A 19405-nucleotide genomic window follows, 5' to 3' on the forward strand; every position below is an offset into this window, starting at 1 on the left:
TTTTTCTTAAATGTCCAAATGTTATAGCGGTGGAACTCATAGCCCTGATCTTTAGTTTGGACATTAATAATTGCAACATTTAAATCTTGTGTTTTCCTTTCTTTCTAGAGAGCGATTTCAATGGAACAACAGATCAAATGAATGCTTGTCTTCATACTTGGGTGATGAATAAATTCCAAGAGCACACAAGCGACTCTTTCCTGGTCTGAGTAATTTAAGCATAAAGACATGTTTATGTAGGAAACTGAAAGTAGCTTAGCAAAAGGTATGTAACTGAATCATGAAGTGTATTTGCTCCTTGGTTTCTATGTATATGGTATTAAACTATATAATATAAAATGGAAGTGACATATTCCCTGTAAATAGTTAGTGGACATAATAATAATAATCCAGTGTTTGATCTGAAATCCCTGCCATACAAAATTATTGCAAGAATGTCTGGTGGGAATTTTATTGCATTTCTGCACTTGCTTTGAATTTTGTTCATTGCACTTAGTCGAAAGAGATGCATATTATTTTTTCTTTATCATTTAGATGCTGTGTCAAAGAAAATTAATGAGGGAATTATTAGACACTGTATTTTATAAAACAGTCAACAAATATCTAGAATAGAAATTAAATACTCTTTGTAATGATGTAACAAATTTAGTGTCTGTGGTGTTTCATGTAAGAAATGCTATTGTCTGTGATCCTTGGTCGTATGAGCTATCTGACCTTCCGTCAGTTGGAATCAGGCTGTAGTTTGACCAGAACATTAAGCTGACACAAGTAAAAGAAGCTGCTCAAAGAAGTACTCTCTCTCTCGACAATTACCCAAATGTACAGATCTGCATGGTGAAATGGTTGGGGAACTTATCTCATTTAAGAAGAAAAAAGCTTTTTCCTGCATTAATTTCAGTAGAATCAGTGCCTTGAGACAGTTTATTATTCTGCTGTGTAAAGAGCTGCTTGAACTCAGGGGGATGAGACAGAAACAGAAGAGGCAGAGGGAGGAAAGACTGCTCCTCTCCGTTGCAGTGCTAGTTCTTATGACTAAAGTTGTAATTTAATAGTCTTGATTTCATTGATTTCTGTCTAGATTCTTCAAGTTATTAATCTTAAAACATTTAAAGAGAGAATGTGGAGCAAGACCCACAGAGAAGCTCTGGGAGGGCCCGAGGGCCTTAACGAGGGGGCCCCATGGGGCCCTGAGGCTGTGCATTGCACCGCTGGAACCGCTGTGCTGATCCACCCAGCTTTCTCATGGACTGTGTCATCTCCCCTGCAGCACACAGGAGATCTTGCTAGGAACTGTTATTCTGACCTGCTACATTCTCTCCTGGATTGTCCCTTCTGTCCTGTGGGACAAAAAGTGGTCACTCGTTATCGTTAAATGTATCTGTGACTAGAAGCGTTCTGGTATCCAAGCCCCCAGTGTGTTTAGTCTCCACACAGTCAATTTGGTCTCAAACCATGACACATGGTATCAACTTTGGACATACAATGTCTCTAATGCTGGTCATTCTTTCCTTTCCTGCACCCCATGGCATTTTTTAAAAAAAAATTATTACTATTTATTTATTTTTGTAAATAAACTCAGCCTACTCTTAGGCCACGTGTCATGCAGTGATTTTTGTACAGCAGTGGATATTAATTATATTTAATGCCTCTGAATTTTGCTCGAACTGGTGAGATGCATTTAAGTTGGTTGCCATCTTTCCTAGAAGGGAGCTCTAGGTTAAATTCTAGTAAACAAAGTTGTCTGAGTATGAGAACATACTCCATTTCAGAAATTTTTTTACATCAGAAAACTATGCAGCTGATGTCAGTTTTAGCCTGTTTTGGACACTTACCAGGAAGTGACTGAACTACTGGCAAATAAAAATATTGTGCATTGCCTTTGTATAAACAGGACTTGCTTCTACCTTGGGCAAAAGTATGTGAACTCCCATGTTTTGTGTAGTGCTTTGGGACTCTAGGTGTGAAGAATGTAATATGTACTTTTGAGGGAATAAAAACCATGCCCTAAGGGTACAGTTACAGAAAATGTGAGATTTTGACTAATCTTGATGCCTGCTCCTTCAGTTTTATGTGACTTTAGTAGATCTTGTTACTTTTGCAAGATTCATTTCTGACCAGTCATTAGTGCGGGAAGTCTGTGCATTATTTAGTCATTCGTAGAGGAAATATATACATATGTTCTCTATATTAGAGAATTGTTATCCTTCATTAGTAAAATAACAGCATTTTGTTTACTGTGGTCACATTACGCTGCCTTACAAAAGCAGGGTGGCTGCATGCAAGAAACAGCACAGGAACAGTGCTATGACTCTAAATTTTCCTTTATTGTACTTTTATGTGTTCTGCATATTACTATTCTAGGCATTTGTCAACAACATATAATTAATACTTTCTCTTTTTGGCTGCGCAGCTCACTAATCAAACCTGCATTGATGCTGCTGATCATACTATGACAGTTATGTACATTTTACAACTTCATCTTCAACTCCATCACTAACCAAAAACAATTCTAGCAAATATCCCAATGTCTAATGTACTAAGAAAAACAGAATCAAGGTTGATTTTGTTGTTAATCAACAAATAAATTCAGCTTGATTAGAATAGTGAAGTTGTCTTTCTTTTGTTCTAATACGACTTCTTCGTAATAAGCTTAGGCTTAAATTCACTGAGATTTCAGTTCTGCAAGATTATTTGTTTGTTGCAATGTTTGCTATGATCTTACTATTTCTTTTACAAAAGTAAATAAATTGATGTGTCTGTGCTATCATCTGTAGGTATGTTTTCATCTAGAAGACTGAAACCTACAATCTTTCATTGCTTTCATTTTTCAGTACTCATGGGTAAGAGAAAGGAAGAAAGTATTTCGAAGCCTGGATCCCACAAAAGACAGAGACAAGAATACACAGATGAACACAGCGATGAGTCTAATGAAGAAGAAAATTCACAGTCATCAGCTGATAGTAATTTCTCTTTGCTGTCGGTAAGTTGCTTAAAAAGTTGGGGGCAGGGGGGATGTAAGAAAAAGTTGATATAAAAAAGTTCTGTGCTTTTGGTTGACATTGAAATAAATGTCTTGCATGTAGGCTTCAGTGGAACCAATATAAAAGAAACTAGAGGTAATGTCTGTGATGAGGATTTCTGCATGAGTTGGTTCTTACCTTATGTCTTTTGGGTCATGTAGTTACTTGTAACAGTTGATCATAAAATAACAGTATTCTGGTTTTATAGAATGAATACTACTGAAGTTGTCAAATAACCAAATAAAGGAAACAGGTTTTGTTTGATAGAAGTATGGTATATTTGGTTTATGGTTGTAGTAAAAGCAGAGAAAATATTTAGAAAACAAATTATTTACTAAAAGAAGCACCAAATACTTGTTTGTTTTGCACAGCTGACACTTTCAAATGACTAAAAAAATCTAGTGTTTGAAATGTATATTTTGATGGAAATGAAACTTGAAAACAGGAATACCATTTTTTTTCTGCTTTTCTGTAATAGCTGAATTCTGATTTGATGGAAGATTTTTAAAAAACAATTTCTGAGATCGCAGATAGTGTCTTGTGTATTATGAGATACCGTGGTTGATTTTTGGTACACAGAAGCATTATTCCTCACTGCATTTTTTTTGAACAGCAGCTGTTCTGTGTCATTGACTTGTTTATTTTTCCTGAGGCCTTTGCTTTCTTAGAAAACATTGCTTTTCTGAAGCACTAGTGATAAAACTAAAGTTTCTTGTCAAAACAATACTTCAGCAGTTGAACAGTGAGTGGGCTGTCCCATTTCTAGTTTTATTTCCTCCTTCCTGGTCAAATTTAATTTCCCTCCTTCTAAGCTGTGCTAAGAATTCTCACAAATGGTATTATTCAAGTAACAAAAGTCTTTCTGTGATGGTCTTTATTACTGCTCTGACAACTGTATAGAATCGATGATCTTAATCTTTTATATTGTGTTAATTATAAGTCAGTTATGGGGAGAACTGAAGGTTACTATGGGTGAGTGATCAGCTTTGGTAACTGTTTTCCTCTTACTTTATTACGTAACTGGTCTGTAGCAAGCAACTTTTCATAGTGTCATGAAACTCTTCTGATTTTCTTGTAGTTTGTAACTATCGATGTTTTATATCATACTGTTTTCTGAATTCTCATTATATTTAAAATAGATAAACTGTATCTCATTAAAATGCATACATAACAGCAGTCTTAATTCTTTAGAGTGTAGGGGAAGTTGGGATAATTGAAAGTATCCAGCTGAAGAACTTCATGTGCCATTCGATGTTGGGGCCTTTTCAGTTTGGATCAAATCTCAATTTTGTTGTTGGAAACAATGGAAGTAAGTATTACTTGCATCATTTCTTTGTCAAAGAACACTTTTGTTAATAATTTAGAATATGTAATTTTTATTTGAAAAAGAATTGCTAGCCATCTTTTAGGATTGGAGGCAAAATCAGTTTTGGACTTGGGAGCCACACAGGCCTATCCCAGTAGTTCAAGGCTGGTGAAAAGGTTAGGTCTTAAATTCGGAGATTTGCAAAAGATAATGTGAATATAAAACTTTTCATAGCTAAATCATACATAAATTTATATTTAAACTAAATGTACTTATTATTAAATGCACAGTAATTGTCCAAGTATATGTCATGCAGAAAATATTATGGGAGAAGGAAATGATACTTATTTATGCAAGTTCACTTCTTTTGGAAAGAGAATTTCAAAGATTAAACGTAAATTTTGAAAGAGAGCTTAAAACCTTTCAGATAGTTATATAAATGATAATGGGTGTTTGATTTCTTTTGCTGTATACATGTTTTCTGTATGCTTGTAAGGAAGAGGAGATTCTTCCCTCCTGAGACAGGACATCTTGTTGAATGCAAATTGCTGAATAGAAGTAACAGAAGTTTGGCTCAGCATGTTTGGGGTTTTTTTTTTTTTTAGGGAGAACCTTGGGAAGTGGCAGATGTTTTTCTAGAGTTATCGCTATTTTGTATGTCTGTTCAATAAAGACAGAATTTGGACTTTAGGTGCATGAATATATAAGCAGTCAAACAAAAATCTGTAATATGGGTGAACGGGATAAAGAGTTATAAGAACTTCTGTTTAAAAAAAGTTCAATGCTTCTATTATAGGTGGAAAAAGTTCTGTATTAACTGCTCTTATTGTTGGACTTGGTGGAAAAGCCACTGCAACTAATAGAGGTTCCTCGTTAAAAATGTTTGTACGAGATGGAGAGACGTAAGTAAAACTATTTTAGTTTTAAGGTTGAACATGCTCTTTAGTGATTGTGATTCAAGTTAGCTGATCAGTTTTCTGTTCACCTTCGTTTTCTCTGTTCTCTTATTGGATCTACCAGATTTGTATAAAAAGCATAAGACTGAAGAGACCATATTTAAACAAAAAAACCCCAAACTACAAACAAAAACCACATTAGAAATTTTACCAGTAACTTACTAGTAGTATACCATTATCTCTGAACTAGCTAACATAATGATGTGTCTACATATTGCCCAGTTCTTGTGTATTACTTCCATGATATACTTGAATATCCTACAGAAGAATTGAGTTCATTAGAAAAAATTCATAGGAAACCAGTTATCATTGTCCTGCGACCAGTGAGATTCATTATTTTTCTGTCTCTCTGACTGAATGAATGAATATACAATATAAAGACCTTGACATATAGGTGGATTATTAAACATGCAGGAAGTGGATTCATGTCTGCTATAAGAGTGGGGATAACACGTTTAGGGGAATCAATACAAAGATAGGAGAGGAGGTTTAAAAGTTTACATTTACATAAAGCTGTAACTCAGAGCCCCAGGCTTTTCCTTTCAGAGGTGCTTGGAGTAAAATTGTTGGCAGTACCTGCCTTATGTATAATAACTTAATGTTTCAGCATTCACTTGAGAAATAGAAAATCTGAATTCAGAACTGAATATAGATTACTTTGGTTAGGGATGGCTGTAGAAGCTAAGCAATTGTTTTCTACAGAAGTCAGTTTGGGGACGGGAGAACAAAAAAGCAACTTGATTCTGCAACCTAAAGATGGGACACTCAGATGGGAAGGAAGGTGGGGGAAATCTGCTCTCACAACTACTTGCTTTTGGCTCATGATTTATCTGAAGCATAGAAGGTGCAAACAGGTCCATGTATGGCAGTCTTTCTGGCTGTGTGTCTCCGAGGCTGTTTTGGCTCAAACCACAGAAATATATGTTGTTCCGTTTGGCACTATGAGTGACTTCCAGTCGTGACCTGTACAAGACCTGACAATTTTTGTGGAAAATTAGAATGTTGTGATTTTTTTTTTAAGATTTTGAACTAATTTCAGTTGTCTTTTTTATTATTTGTATTTTTTTAGTTCTGCAGATATTTCCATAACATTGCGAAACCAAGGTCGAGATGCATTTAAGCCAGAAGTGTATGGTGCCTCTATTATTGTGAATCAGCACATTAATCTGGATGGAAGCAGAAGTTATAGACTGAAAAGCAAATCTGGTTGGTGGTAATTTGTTTTGTTCTCAGTCTTAGAAACTCTTTAAATGTTTTCATTGCTTTAAATGCCTTGATGTTAGTAAAATGCCTTGGTGTTAGTTCATTCATCGTTCAAGGATGATGATGTCCATTTTTTTGTGTTTACCTTAGACTAAGAATATTTTAGCATGTCAAAAGCCGTTGTGTCAGGTTCTGCGTGATGTGAGGTCATACAGTATTTGTCTTTATGAGGCTGTGTGATGAGGCTGAACATAGTTTTTAGTCTTTTTGAGTTTTTGTTGAATTTGCTGATTTACCTAAATTCTGTCAGAGTTTATGAGGCAAGGAGGGACTTTGTGTAGAAATGCAAATATGTTGGAAAGATTAAAAAACGCAAAAAACAGTGTTTCTCATTTAGGACTAAATCTGCGTTACAAAAATACTAATCTCAGTTTTTATATTTACTAAGAACCACTAGATTGAACAAAAGGCTAAGGCATTTTATGTCTCTTTGCTTTGGACCTATTGGTATTTTTTTCTTTCTTTTTTTTACCATTAGGGACCTTAATTTCTTCAAAGAAAGAGGAACTCATAGGAATACTGGATCACTTTAACATACAGGTAATTGTTATAGTGTTTAAATTCTGTGCAATTTAAGACATCAGCATGTGATGTTATAATTCTTCAATTAAAAAGCAATATTCCATTTCGTTAAATGAGAGAGGTTCACCTCTTCCGTGTTCTTTCAAGATCTAATGCAATGGCAAAAGAAAATTGAAATTTATACCTCATACAATGCAGAATGAGATTCTGTCCCAGACAGATAAGTATTTGGTATGATCTGTGAGCCATGGGTCATGTATCCTGTTAATGAAAGTCTTAGCATATGTAGGTTTCTTTCATACCTGGAGCGCTTTTTTTCTGCTCATTATTTCAGTTTTTCCTGAAATTTGAGTGTGCTTAGGAAAGATCAGGTACTGCACGTGAAGTTTAAAATATTCAACATATTCAGCCTTTCAAATAATATAAATTTCTGTTAGTATCCATTGATTTTATTTTGTGGAAACTTCAGTGAGAAGATATGAGGCAATTCATTGCATTAAATGCAATACTTCAATCAATTAAATAATGAGAAATTAAACAGCATTGGACAAAATTCGTAATGCTGATCTTGTTAAATAAATGGAAAAAACAGGCACTGTCTTTCTAAAGTCAGTTATCCTCCTGGAAACAGTTCCTTAGTTGTCCTTGTTGCAGTTCTAATTTGTACTTGATGGAGTTGGATTTTTTAAATTTTTTGTTTGTTGTTGTGGGTTTTTTTTGTTTTGTTTAAAAAAAAAAAAAGAGGTGAGGGTAGTAGAAATCTTAATTTCTGGATCTGCTTCTCTCAGTTTATTACTGAATTGTGGGGCGTGGAACAGGGAGGTGGTTTGCTCAGTTTCATGGATATGCAGTTACATGAGAACTTTTTAACTTAAAATAAAAAGAAAGTAATTTATTGTTACAGGTAGATAATCCTGTGTCTATTTTAACCCAAGAGATGAGTAAGCACTTCTTACAGTCTAAGAATGAAGGTGACAAGTATAAGGTAAGAAAAATTATTTAACATTTTGATTAAACATTAAAATACTGATTTCAAATTTTTAGAGGTGGCATTTGGAGGAAAAAAAAAAATCAGAATTCTTAATTGTAATGACCTGTTGTGGGTTAACTCAGGTAAGCAGCTAAGCACCACACAGCCACTTGCTTACTTCCCTTCCCTGCTACACCCTGCTTGGGATGGGGAAAGGGGAAAGGAAGAGTAAAAGCAAAAAAAATTGTGGGTTGAGATAAAAATTGTTTAAAAAAGAAAGGAAAAGCTGGAAGAAGAGAGAAAGCAAGCAAAACAAAACAAGGGATGCAAAGGCAATTGCTCGCCATCTCCCATAGGTAGACCGATGCCCAACCAGTTCCTGAGCAAAAGATGGCTACCTCCCCCTCCCCCAAATTCTCTCCTCTCCCTTTTTATTGCTGAGGATGGCTGTGCTGGTTTTTACTGGGATAGAGTTAATTTTCTTCACAGTAGCTAGTAAGGGGCTATGTTTTGGATTTGTGCTGGAAACAGTGTTGATTACACAGGGATGTTTTCGTTACTGCTGAGCAGTGCTTACACAGAGTCAAGGCCTTTGCTGCTCCTCACCCCACCAGCAAGTAGACTGGGGGTGCACAAGAAGCTGGGAGGGGACACAGCAGGGACAGCTGACCCCAACTGACCAACGGGATATTCCATACCATATGACGTCATGCTCAGCATATAAAGCTGGGGGAAGAAGAAGGAAGGGGGGGACGTTCAGAGTGATGGCGTTTGTCTTCCCAAGTCACCGTTACGCGTGATGGAGCGCTGCTTTCCTGGAGGTGGCTGAACACCTGCCTGCATATGGGAAGTAGGGAATGAATTCCTTATTTTGCTTTGCTTGCGTGCATGGCTTTTGCTTTCCCTATTAAATTGTCTTTGTCTCAACCTATGAGTTTTCTCCCTTTTACTCTTCCGAAAAAAAAATCCCACTATGGGGGGGAGTGAGCGAGCGGCTGTGTGGGGCTTAGTTGCCAGCTGGGGTTAAACCACAACAATGACGTTTTTTGGGGTGGAATATCTCTTTGGTTAGTTGGGGTCATCTACCTGGTTGTATCCCCTCCCAACCTCTTGCACACCCCGCCAGTCTATTCACTGGGAGGGCAGAGTGAGAAACAGAGGCGGCCTTAGTGCTATACCAACACTGTTCAGCAACAACTAAAACATTAGTGTGTTATCAGCATTGTTTTGGTCACACATCTAAAACACAGCACCATAATAGTTGCTATGAAGAAACTTAATTCCATCCCAGCCAGACCCAGTACACTATCTGATTGTAGCAGTCATCCACTTGCAAAAAGAAATTTTTTGAAGTTTCTTTTCTCTGAAGACATTGAGAAATTTAAAAAAAATTTAGGACACTACTGAGTTAGTTCATTATTCAAAAATACCCCACCAGTTATTTTACTTTGGGTATCATTCAGCATGCATAGACGTTGGGATGAGTGGTCTTTGTATGGTAATTATTTAAAGTTCACTTAGATAAGCTGTTGAATCTGACATCTGCATCTTTTTATTTCTTTTTAGTTTTTTATGAAGGCAACTCAGCTGGAACAAATGAAAGAAGATTATTCATCTATTATGAAAACGAAAGAAAATACTTGTATTCAGATAGAACAAGGAGTACAGGTATGTAAAAGTAATTATTAGTACAGATCTGAGCACTGGAATAACTATAGGAGTTAAGCTGCATAGTTTTGATTTGATTAGGTCTCAGTGACATTAAATTTAAAAAAAAAAAATCTTTCCAAGATTTCATATTATATCACAGCTTTTTGCACTCACGATTGAACCTCTCTTTTTCTTTTTTTTAAGCGTCTTGAAGAACTTAAGCTGCTTTATTGTGAGAAAAAGGAACGTTACAAAAGCATTGGGTTTGTGAATGAGATGCGAAATCATCTTGAAGATTTGAAACATAAAATGGCATGGGCAGTGGTAAATGTCTTGTTAAAATATGTTTCCTCATATGAAACGTACTTCAGATTATTCCCAATCTGCTGCAGACATTCTGATATATGCTAATGTATGCCACTATTTAGGTGGGCGAGATGGAAAAAGAAATACAGCCAATCAAAGAAGGCATCAGAGCTGAAGAAGGAAATACAGAGAAGTTTGTTCAGAAGCTAGAAGAATGCCAGGTACATATATGGTTTAAACCATCTGTCACTCTAGTTTTGGCTCCTTGACTCAAGAATAAAAATGATACTTAAACTATGATTGTCCTTTAGCTTGTAAGCTATTGAAACTGGCCATCTTAGCTTTTCACAAGCAGCTAAGAACATTCCCATTTATACACCTTTTTAGCCTTCTAAAACTTAACAGTAACATTTGCATGCCATATTTCATTGGATAATAATATCAGGACATGTTGTTTTCTGTTGTTTAGTGAGGGGGGAGGTGTGGTTTTCATGCTGATACTTTTGTTTCAGGTAAGGGTTATATTATTTTGACTGGGAATTTGAGATGACTAGCATTGCATATACCAGCGAACAGTAATTTAAACTGTTTTATTGTTGAGAGTACTTACTTGGTGCCTATTTCTGTAATGTTGGAGCATCTTTCAGAGATCTGTCATGTAGGTTTCCTTGGGTATCATTGCCTGTAGAAAAGATCAGTGTCTGATTTCAGGAGACATCTGGATATTTAACAGACTCTTTGCATGGTACTGAAGACTTCTGTAGGTAGCCAGAAAGAATAATTTTGCCGAACATTCAGATTCACATATGAAATATATCTTTTGCAGAGATAGGCATCATTATTTTGAATTTTTCAGTCTATTAAAACTCCTTCACCAAACTTTCTGAATTGGCACTCATTTTTCATTGATTTTTTTTTTTAATGTTTAAAAAAAAAAAGTAATATGTGTTTGTTTTACATTTGAGGTGTTTTTACTTTATGGCTGAACATGTCTGTGTAATGTTGAAGGAACGTTGTCCAGATACTGGTTTCACTTCTTTCCATATCATGAATCTCGGCCTTATTACAGTAAGAGTCCTGTGTTTGAGTAAAGCATGAGTTAGAAAAGAAGGTTGCTGTTTACTTCCCAGATTTGGTAGTCGGTTGATTTCCTGAGTATTTTCCTTTATTAATTTTCATCTTAGCATATCCATAGTGGCAATGACTTGGTTTATTTTTTTTAACAAAAAAAAAGCAAATGAGACATGTTAGATGGATTCTTTTGAAAGAGATACCTTCTGTAGCATTAAGATGTTTTGAAGAAAATTTTGCTTCATTACTACTTGTGTATCATTCTCTTTTTGCACCAAAGGTAAAAGTGAATGAAGCAGAAGAAAAGTACAAAGCAATACAAGACAAGTTGATAACAATAAATGAAGAAGCACAAGCCCTGCATCCTCAGTGTATCTCTTTGAAGGCTGATGTGCAGGCAAGAAGAAAAGCAGTCAATGAAGCTGAGGTAGGCAAAAAGAACTTTAGAAGTTCATACCAATTTAAAGCTTTGATCTTGTCCGTGTACTACCCATATGTACTTCTCCATCTGAGTCTAGGCTCCCTGAATCGATAGTGCAGTTCAAAATAGGTGTAATTTCCTGCTGGACATGCAAGTAGTTTCTGTTCGCGGGCCATAGGGTTTATATCTTTACACAGGTGTTAAGCAGTGTTAAGCTTAGGTCAAAAGAAATATCATTCAAGTTAACTGTGCTATTACTTCTTTTTCACGTTCTTGAAATTCAAGTTATGTTTGTCTGTTTTGTTGCAGTTCAATGTTCATTTTCTCAAAACTGTAGTTCTTCTTGAAATTATTTTTTGCTTCTGTTTATTAAAGTACTGTATCCTATTTCCTTCATAGGTACTTTATAATCGTTTCAAAACTGAGTTAAAACGTCTGGGAAAAGATGATGAACAGCTACATAAACGAATTGAAGAACTGAAAAGCAGGTAATACAGATATAGTGATTACAGTGTATGTTTATTAAAGTATAGGTATGCAGGGAGTGAGCTCTTCTGATTAGTGAGAAAATCTGCAGTACAGAAAATATTTATTTAAATTTAGGCAGGGTCCAGTTAAATATTTAAATATTTCTGATCCTGCTTCTTTGCATACCAAGATTTTGACTAGAAGGTGATGAGGTGACTGTGCAGAAAAAAAGCTTTTCTTCTTTGTTGGTGATAATATACGTTTTCTAGCTTCCATGGTGTTGCAAAACAAATATACCTTAAAGTAAATGTAATAGGAACGTAACTGGGAGAGTTATGTGTGATTACAAATAAAAAAAAAAAAATATATTTACACTTGGTAGGTCTTGTAAATGCACAGAATCTTAAATATAACTTTCTGATGCATAAATTTTTTGTATGATACACATAATAAAACAAAGTTTGTGTCACTTATAAATCATCAGTGTGGTTTTAAAATATTGAAGTATGATCTTTTCTAGTGCTAATCAGGTTTCAGAGCCTGAAAAATTGGAAAGACAAAGGAAAATTGCACACTTAAGGGAACAGTTAAAGGCATTCCATGATGAAGAAATGATGATTGGTCAACAGGTGGATCAGTTTCAGCAGGCTATTTATAAGTGTAAGGAAGAACATGCTAGACTTAGGTAAGTTATGCTTTTGAATGTAACTGTTTTCCTTTGTTTCAAGTTATAAGAGGTCCCTTCTCATGTACCTGCATTCCCTGAGGTTTTAGGCTTCAGTTTCTGGTTTTTTTTCCTAGTTTATCTTAGAACTTGCTAAACTTTTGTCTTTGGCACAATGTGACTTAATTTAAAAACTTTTGGAAAATTAAGAAAACTGTTTTGTCATTAAAGGTGAAAGGTATTACTAATTTAAAGCCTGATATAAATCCGTACTGTCAGTTTAATGCCCTTCTTTCTTCCTCACACCATCTGTCCCTTATTCTCTTATCATCCTATGGGCAGACTATGACTTAAATTTTTTCATGTTGTTTAATACACTACTACATCCTGATATGATGTCACAAGATATATAACATGATATAAGGAAATAGATACACTTAGGGGTAATTATTGTATCTATAGTTAAAGGCAAATTTATAGAGACTTTGAAGCAAGTGGTTCAAATTTAGCCCATACCCGAACTAGAAAAAAACCCCACTCTTTGGCTTTGATTTGGAAACCTGAACTTCAACAATGATTACCGTAGGGGATTATAAATTGTTAGAAATAAGTCTTGTAAAACTGTTGCAAAGTAGTAATTTTCTTGCTTGCTTTTTTGTTGCATGTGTGTAGCTAGCTGTACATTGAAATATTGAGGTCTTGATACACTGTCCTATTAGTACTTGAAAAATGAGACTTTATAATTATTTTAATCAAATTAAGGCTTCATAAGCTGTTGCTACTGAAAAAAATTCTGTTCTCTTAGGAGAGAAGATTGTGATGTGAAACAAGCACTGGATGCCAAGCAGAAACAGCTGAGAGAGCTGAAAGATAGTAAAACAAATACCTTGAAAAGATTTGGACAACATACACCAGCATTTCTTGAAGCTGTTGAAACAGCCTATAAGCAAGGGCGCTTTAAACACAAACCTGTTGGACCTTTAGGTAAGAATGACTGCTGAAAAAGACAGCCTTTAGAATATTTCCAGCGATCTTTTAGAAAAACTCTTTGTTCTTTAGGGAGCTTCAGATATATCCTTCTTCTGTACTTCCTGGACTAAGGTTTTATCCTGGTAGGTTATCTTTTGCTTCTGTCCTTTTTATCACATGAACTAGCTAACATCAACTGTTTTTCCTCATTTTCTAGCTGGTTTTTTTTTTAAGATATTTTATGTAGTTACAATGGTAAACTTTCAATCCACCCCTCCAACTCCCCCACACCCTCTAAGCATCAGACTACTGTGCTTTGGCTGCTTGTTCCTTGATGGATAGCACTGTCCAGCTCTTGGACAGATTTTGTTCAAAATATCCAGTGGCTGACTTGTGGGCTTGTCAAACTTGAGATGTTTTGCATGGAGCAACTCAGACAGGACAGTTGAGGTTTTCTTGGAAAGTTTTGGTTTCATTAATTTTTTGACCAGCTCTGACAGTGAATGCCATTTTCAGTTTGTGATGGGAGTAATGGCTTCAGCATATTCTGGATATAAGTGTAAAGGCCAAGTACTTAAGTACTTGGCATTTACGGCAAGGTAAGAACATGTAAACACATGTACTACTGAATACAGGTGATATAATGGAAATCTTCATGTTTGTTTAACTTGCAGCATAGTTGTTCCTCTGCCTTCAGCCTTAAAGCATTAAATTGTTGGTAAGCAATCTTTGCCTTGATATACTCCTGCTGAGCTGCCATAAAATTAGTACCTTAATGGAGGTTAGTAGTGACCTGTCAAAGATCTTGGAAGAAAATGTAGGTCTCCGAATATATATAGGTGTCTGTATGGGAAGAGAAATTATATGCCTGTGTTCTCAGGGTAGCTTGTCTGGTTTTTATCTTTTAGTTAACTTCTTAATTCTTTTTTTTTCTTGTCTAAAATAAACTTTTCTTACTCTTAAAAAAAACACGTTACACAACAAAACAAAAACCTTGAGTGGTAAAAATGCACTACTGGATGTTTTGTTGTGGAACACAGCTCCTAAGCCCTTGTCTCTTATGGTTATTTAGGTGCTTTCATTCATCCGAAAGATGCTGAACTGACCTTGGCTGTTGAATCTTGTTTAAAGAGCCTAGTTCAGGCATTTTGCTGTGATAATCATAGTGATGAAAGAACTCTTCAGCTACTGATGTCAAAATACTATCCACATGGATTTAGACCTCAAATAATTGTAAATAAATTTCAGAATGAAGTTTATGATGTTAGACACAGGTAAGTTACGTTTTGAATTTTATTGCTTAGCCTTGATGGTTCAAATTATTATTAGTTGAAAAGAACTATTTTTAATTTGTTATTTTAAAGAATCTCATGTAAGCTTTATGAATGGTGGTTTTTCTTCTTTTCTTCAGAGGAGTTCATCATCCAGAATTCCCATCGGTTCTCACAGCATTGGAAATAGATCATGCAGTGGTTGCCAATTGTTTGATTGATGTGAGGGGTATAGAAACAATCCTGCTGATTAAAGTAAGGCTCTACGCTCCCTATTAGTCTTTAAAGAAAAGCATTTCTCTTTGTATGGAGCATATACGATACCTTCACTGATAGTGTCTGTAATGGACAAAAGAGGTAGAGAAAGATTATTTTATTTTCCTTTTTGCCCCTCTGAGGAGAGGTGAGGACCCTGATGGCTCAGTAGACCCCAACTGTATCAGTTGTCAGTGTTACAGTTCAGTACACACACATATACGTTTCCACTGGAGGGCTCCCAGTAAGGCCCTCTTGGCATTCAATAAACTGTCAGTATCCTAATTCACTATTTTCTATCATGGGCAACACAGAGTAAACTGACAACCCATAGCGGATTTAGATACTGCCATTTATTTAAGGATCAGCAAGGTTAGAGCTTTTACTCTTATTTCCACACACTTGTTTCCCTGCCCCCAACAACGCTACCTTTATAGGTCTGAACTTCTGTCCCCACGAGGGAGATCACTGTTGGTCGGGAAGGTCAGGCAGAAAATCTTTCCGGTTCCTGCTGTGCAGCTGCTCACAGATGTCTGTTTGGACTGTTACTGGCCGAGGTCCCTGGGCATTCCCTGGGATTTGTCTCTACAGATCTCTCCCCATGTGCTTCCAGGATCTTACCTGTTTGTTTCTGGGATGTTCACCACCACCTTTCTGGGCCTCTAAGTAGTCTAGTTTTCCAGTCTAAATAGTCCATGTGCATGTGATCAGCCTCCTAACTGCTGTCTTTGTCTCATGTCTCTTTATTAATTGGTGGGTTCAGTATGTGTCAGTTTTGCATAGTCCAGGTGTTACCAAAATTTGCAACCAGTCCCCTGCCAGTTGTACCTAGCAACTGGTAGCTAGGTACCAGTTGTGGCTGTAGCAGGCCTGTGCTTGAGAGTTTGAAAGTTCCCTTTCAGATATTCAACCACCTACTCTTACATGAAATTATCAGCTGCCTGTTAGCATTCACAGCCTAATTTATTTTTCACCTACCACAACAACCAGAGCCCCCTTGGACTCTGCAGTGTTAAAGCATTTGAGATGAGAGAGTGCAAAGAAACATGGTTGTGGATAGAGTCTGGTAAAATAAAAAAAAAATCAATAATCAGTTATTAAGTAGGATTTGAATGAGGTGACTAGCAAATGGTGTTGAATTAAGATTACATACTATTTTGATAGGAATCTAATCTTTGATCACCATAAAAACATGCTAAAGAACTGTTTTCTGCCATTGTATGATTTCTGACCTTAATTGATTTTTTGATTTTCTGTTACTAATGAAGGTACCAGCCCCTGCAGATAAGATAACAGGTAAAATGTTCAAAGATAAAAATAAGAAGTATATATTTTTATTTAAAGGAAGCAGGGTTTTCTATAAGCAGCAGAACTAATGATGCTTACTACTTGTGGATTTTGTTTTTCTCCAAGACTACGTGTCCCAATTTGTCCTCTGACATTCCTACTGGAAAAGAGGCAGTTTATGCTCTGTCTAGTGCAGAGCTGACTGTCTAGCAAGCGTGGCTGTTACTGAACAGGATATGTAACAGCTGAACTTTCTAGCTTTTCTCGTGGCAGGAATCCTAATTTTTTTCTTCCCTTCCTCTGCCTTGCCTAACCACTGATTTTCATAACGTTATTGTCATTGAGCCCTACCTGAACAATTTCAGCTGAATCTGAAAGAAGTTGAATGGGTACTGTGCAGAAGAAATGATACTTCTGAATGGATAACATGATTGCCTCTGACAAGGCACTTGTGACCACTTAGTCTGGCACTGGCAATGTTTTGTTTGTTTTTTTTTTTTTTCTAGTGTGTTTCCCCAAACTTTAATTGAATATTGTTTGATGTACTTCACAGCTTTCTTTGGAAGATTGTTTCCTGTATGTGTATTCCACTTTTGATAGTTAAATATACCTGTGCATAGTGACCTTTTGGTTAGTGATTTTTTTTTTTTTCCCCGTGGCAAATTATAAGGGACTGATGAGACTGCGGAACTTAAAAGGCAGATAAATTTATAACAGAGTAAAAGAAATGGGCAGCTAAACTAAGTGGGTGGTTTTTGAGAACATAAATGTCTTACTCAACTAAGAAAAGCAGATTCTTGACATTACAGATTTTTTTTTCACATCCTCTCATTACTGTATTTCTTATTTCTCATTAGGAATTGAAATTACTTCTGGGTGAGAACTTCCAGACAAGTTTTAAACTGATATCTTTAATTATGGTTGCTTTTCTATTGGTGTGATAAGGCCATTGTATTTTTCAGAGTAGCCGTAAAGCTCGTGAAGTAATGCAGTTTAATCGGCCCCCAAAAAATTGTAGAGAAGCTTTCACTGCTGAAGGCGATCAAGTATTTGAAAGACGGTATTACTCTTCTGATTACCTCAGACCCAAGTTCCTAAGCAGAGATGTTGAAGCAGAAATAAGGTTAGCATGTTGTATTTGTAAAAAGTGCACTTGTTGACATGAATAGTGGAATTGCCTATTTGTCTATTTGCATGTACGCTACTCTCCAGTCTCTCCATTTTCTGTCTGAGATTTATGCTTCCTTTCTGAGAATTCTGGAAAACCTCTTTATTTCAATGCCTTTCCGTGATACCTGAGTTGTACCTAGATATTTTTCAGCTTGTGCCATGTAAATCTTGACCAGCAAGTAGGGATTTGCTGGGCTGAATACTCCAGGAAATCTAGCTACCTTCCTTTTTATTTTACGCTTGCTGAAAAAGAGTATGGAGTCAAAGCTTTTTCTTTAAAAATCTAATACCTGAACAGTGGTATTATAGTTTACTGCAAAGGAAGCCTGATTATTCAAACCAAAGTTATGTTGGCACATGTAGTCCTACTGGTTTAAAACTTTGCATCTGTGTTTTTCATCTGCGAAGGCTTTTGACTTCACTCATGGTAGGTATCTCTGATATACTTGACGTCCCCCCCCATTTTATTTTTTAGGGTTTTTTTTCTCATTACTTTCAAAATGGTAGTTTAAAAAGCCAAACATATTTCAAAGTTTACAAACTTGAACTGTCACCAAGCAAACTGGTGACAACAGAATACTTTTATTTTGAGGCTCAGATTATATTACAGACATATTAAGTAAATATTTTAATTTTAGTATTAATAGCTGATAGTGTAGACTGAATTGAATGTTAAAAATTTGTTTCTGTAAACTCAAAAGTTTTAAATATGTCAGTTAACTCTACTTTGCTCATGTCAGTATATAATGAACTTCACTCAAAGATTATCGTAACTTTCAAAGTGTTATAGGCACTTCATTACCAATATTGCTATGGGGGAATGATGTAGGCCAGTTAAAAAGGAAAAATGTCTTCCCACCTTTCTCCCTTGACTTCAGAACTTAGGCTAAAGCAATGACACATTTATCTGGAATAGTGTATGCAATTTATTAAACACTGATTCTGGGAGCAGACTTAATCAGTCCATTTCATGCATCTATAAAAAAAGTTGGATTAAACACTTATATTAAGATTATTTTTTTACTGTAATATTAGTAAAGCTTCCCCTTTCTTTTGCAGGGGTGAAAGACACTATCAAAGTTTTGCCATCTCTAAATAGTAATAAAAAATCGTTTTGTTTTGCATTTCAAATAGTTTTATCACAAACTGAAAGAATTATTATGGAAATCGCTGGACATGACTTCCTTTGTAGAAGGAGAAGTATGAGACTATATACGATATTGTTTTCACATTTCTGTTAATGTATTTTCTCTCTGACTGGAAGTGTTTTGTCCTAGTCAAAGTATTTGTTTTCTCTCAAGATGCAGTAGAATTTTTAGAAGTAACACCACTGTTTAGTTCAAACATTTGGCCTGTTTGCAAAAATTGCTAACAGAGGTTACATGAATGGTTTATCCACTAGGCATTGAACTAGGACCATCAAGCAGCTATCTGCTGGTTATTAACTGAGTTCTGCTGTAGAGCTTTGGTGTTTCTTTATTGATCGTTAAAACCATCCAATACATAACAAACTTAAGATTTTTTTTTTTAGGGGAGTGCATTTTTACCCTTTGTCTTGTCATGCATTTAGTTTTTATTTGTGTATTTCTGTGTGTGTGTAATAAATAATACCTGTTTAATATATAATACCTCAATATCGCTTTGTTTATAAAGTCACTTGGAGAAAGAAATTGAAAACAAAAAGTCACAATTGACAGCATCTCAGCAACGTTTATATTCCATTGAAAATGAGATTAGGCAGAATGAAGATCATCTTCGTGGTCATCGACAACACCAGAAAGAACTACAGGTAAAAATAGGTACAGTGTTAATTTTTAGAAACTGGTCAGTCTTTCC

At 35.7% G+C, this 19405-nt stretch overlaps 1 protein-coding gene across 1 annotated transcript in view; it reads left to right on the top strand.

Annotated features, from left to right (window-relative positions):
* Positions 1-2836: 2836 nt before the first annotated feature.
* Positions 2837-19405, top strand: part of SMC6 (structural maintenance of chromosomes 6) — a gene marked incomplete at its 3' end in the record, with an annotated part of 19622 nt that continues 3053 nt past the window's right edge. Inside the window, exons 1-17 of the mRNA XM_009582851.1 lie at positions 2837-2980; positions 4212-4329; positions 5123-5228; positions 6352-6488; positions 7024-7085; positions 7972-8052; positions 9604-9705; positions 9892-10011; positions 10116-10214; positions 11345-11491; positions 11885-11973; positions 12474-12638; positions 13423-13601; positions 14659-14860; positions 14998-15112; positions 17362-17522; positions 19223-19358. Of these exons, the coding sequence (XP_009581146.1) occupies positions 2837-2980; positions 4212-4329; positions 5123-5228; positions 6352-6488; positions 7024-7085; positions 7972-8052; positions 9604-9705; positions 9892-10011; positions 10116-10214; positions 11345-11491; positions 11885-11973; positions 12474-12638; positions 13423-13601; positions 14659-14860; positions 14998-15112; positions 17362-17522; positions 19223-19358 (2163 nt within the window). The remainder of the gene's footprint in view (positions 2981-4211; positions 4330-5122; positions 5229-6351; positions 6489-7023; positions 7086-7971; positions 8053-9603; positions 9706-9891; positions 10012-10115; positions 10215-11344; positions 11492-11884; positions 11974-12473; positions 12639-13422; positions 13602-14658; positions 14861-14997; positions 15113-17361; positions 17523-19222; positions 19359-19405) is intronic.

Source organism: Fulmarus glacialis, unplaced genomic scaffold, assembly GCF_000690835.1.
Source record: "Fulmarus glacialis isolate BGI_N327 unplaced genomic scaffold, ASM69083v1 scaffold18878, whole genome shotgun sequence".
Lineage (NCBI taxonomy): Eukaryota > Metazoa > Chordata > Aves > Procellariiformes > Procellariidae > Fulmarus > Fulmarus glacialis.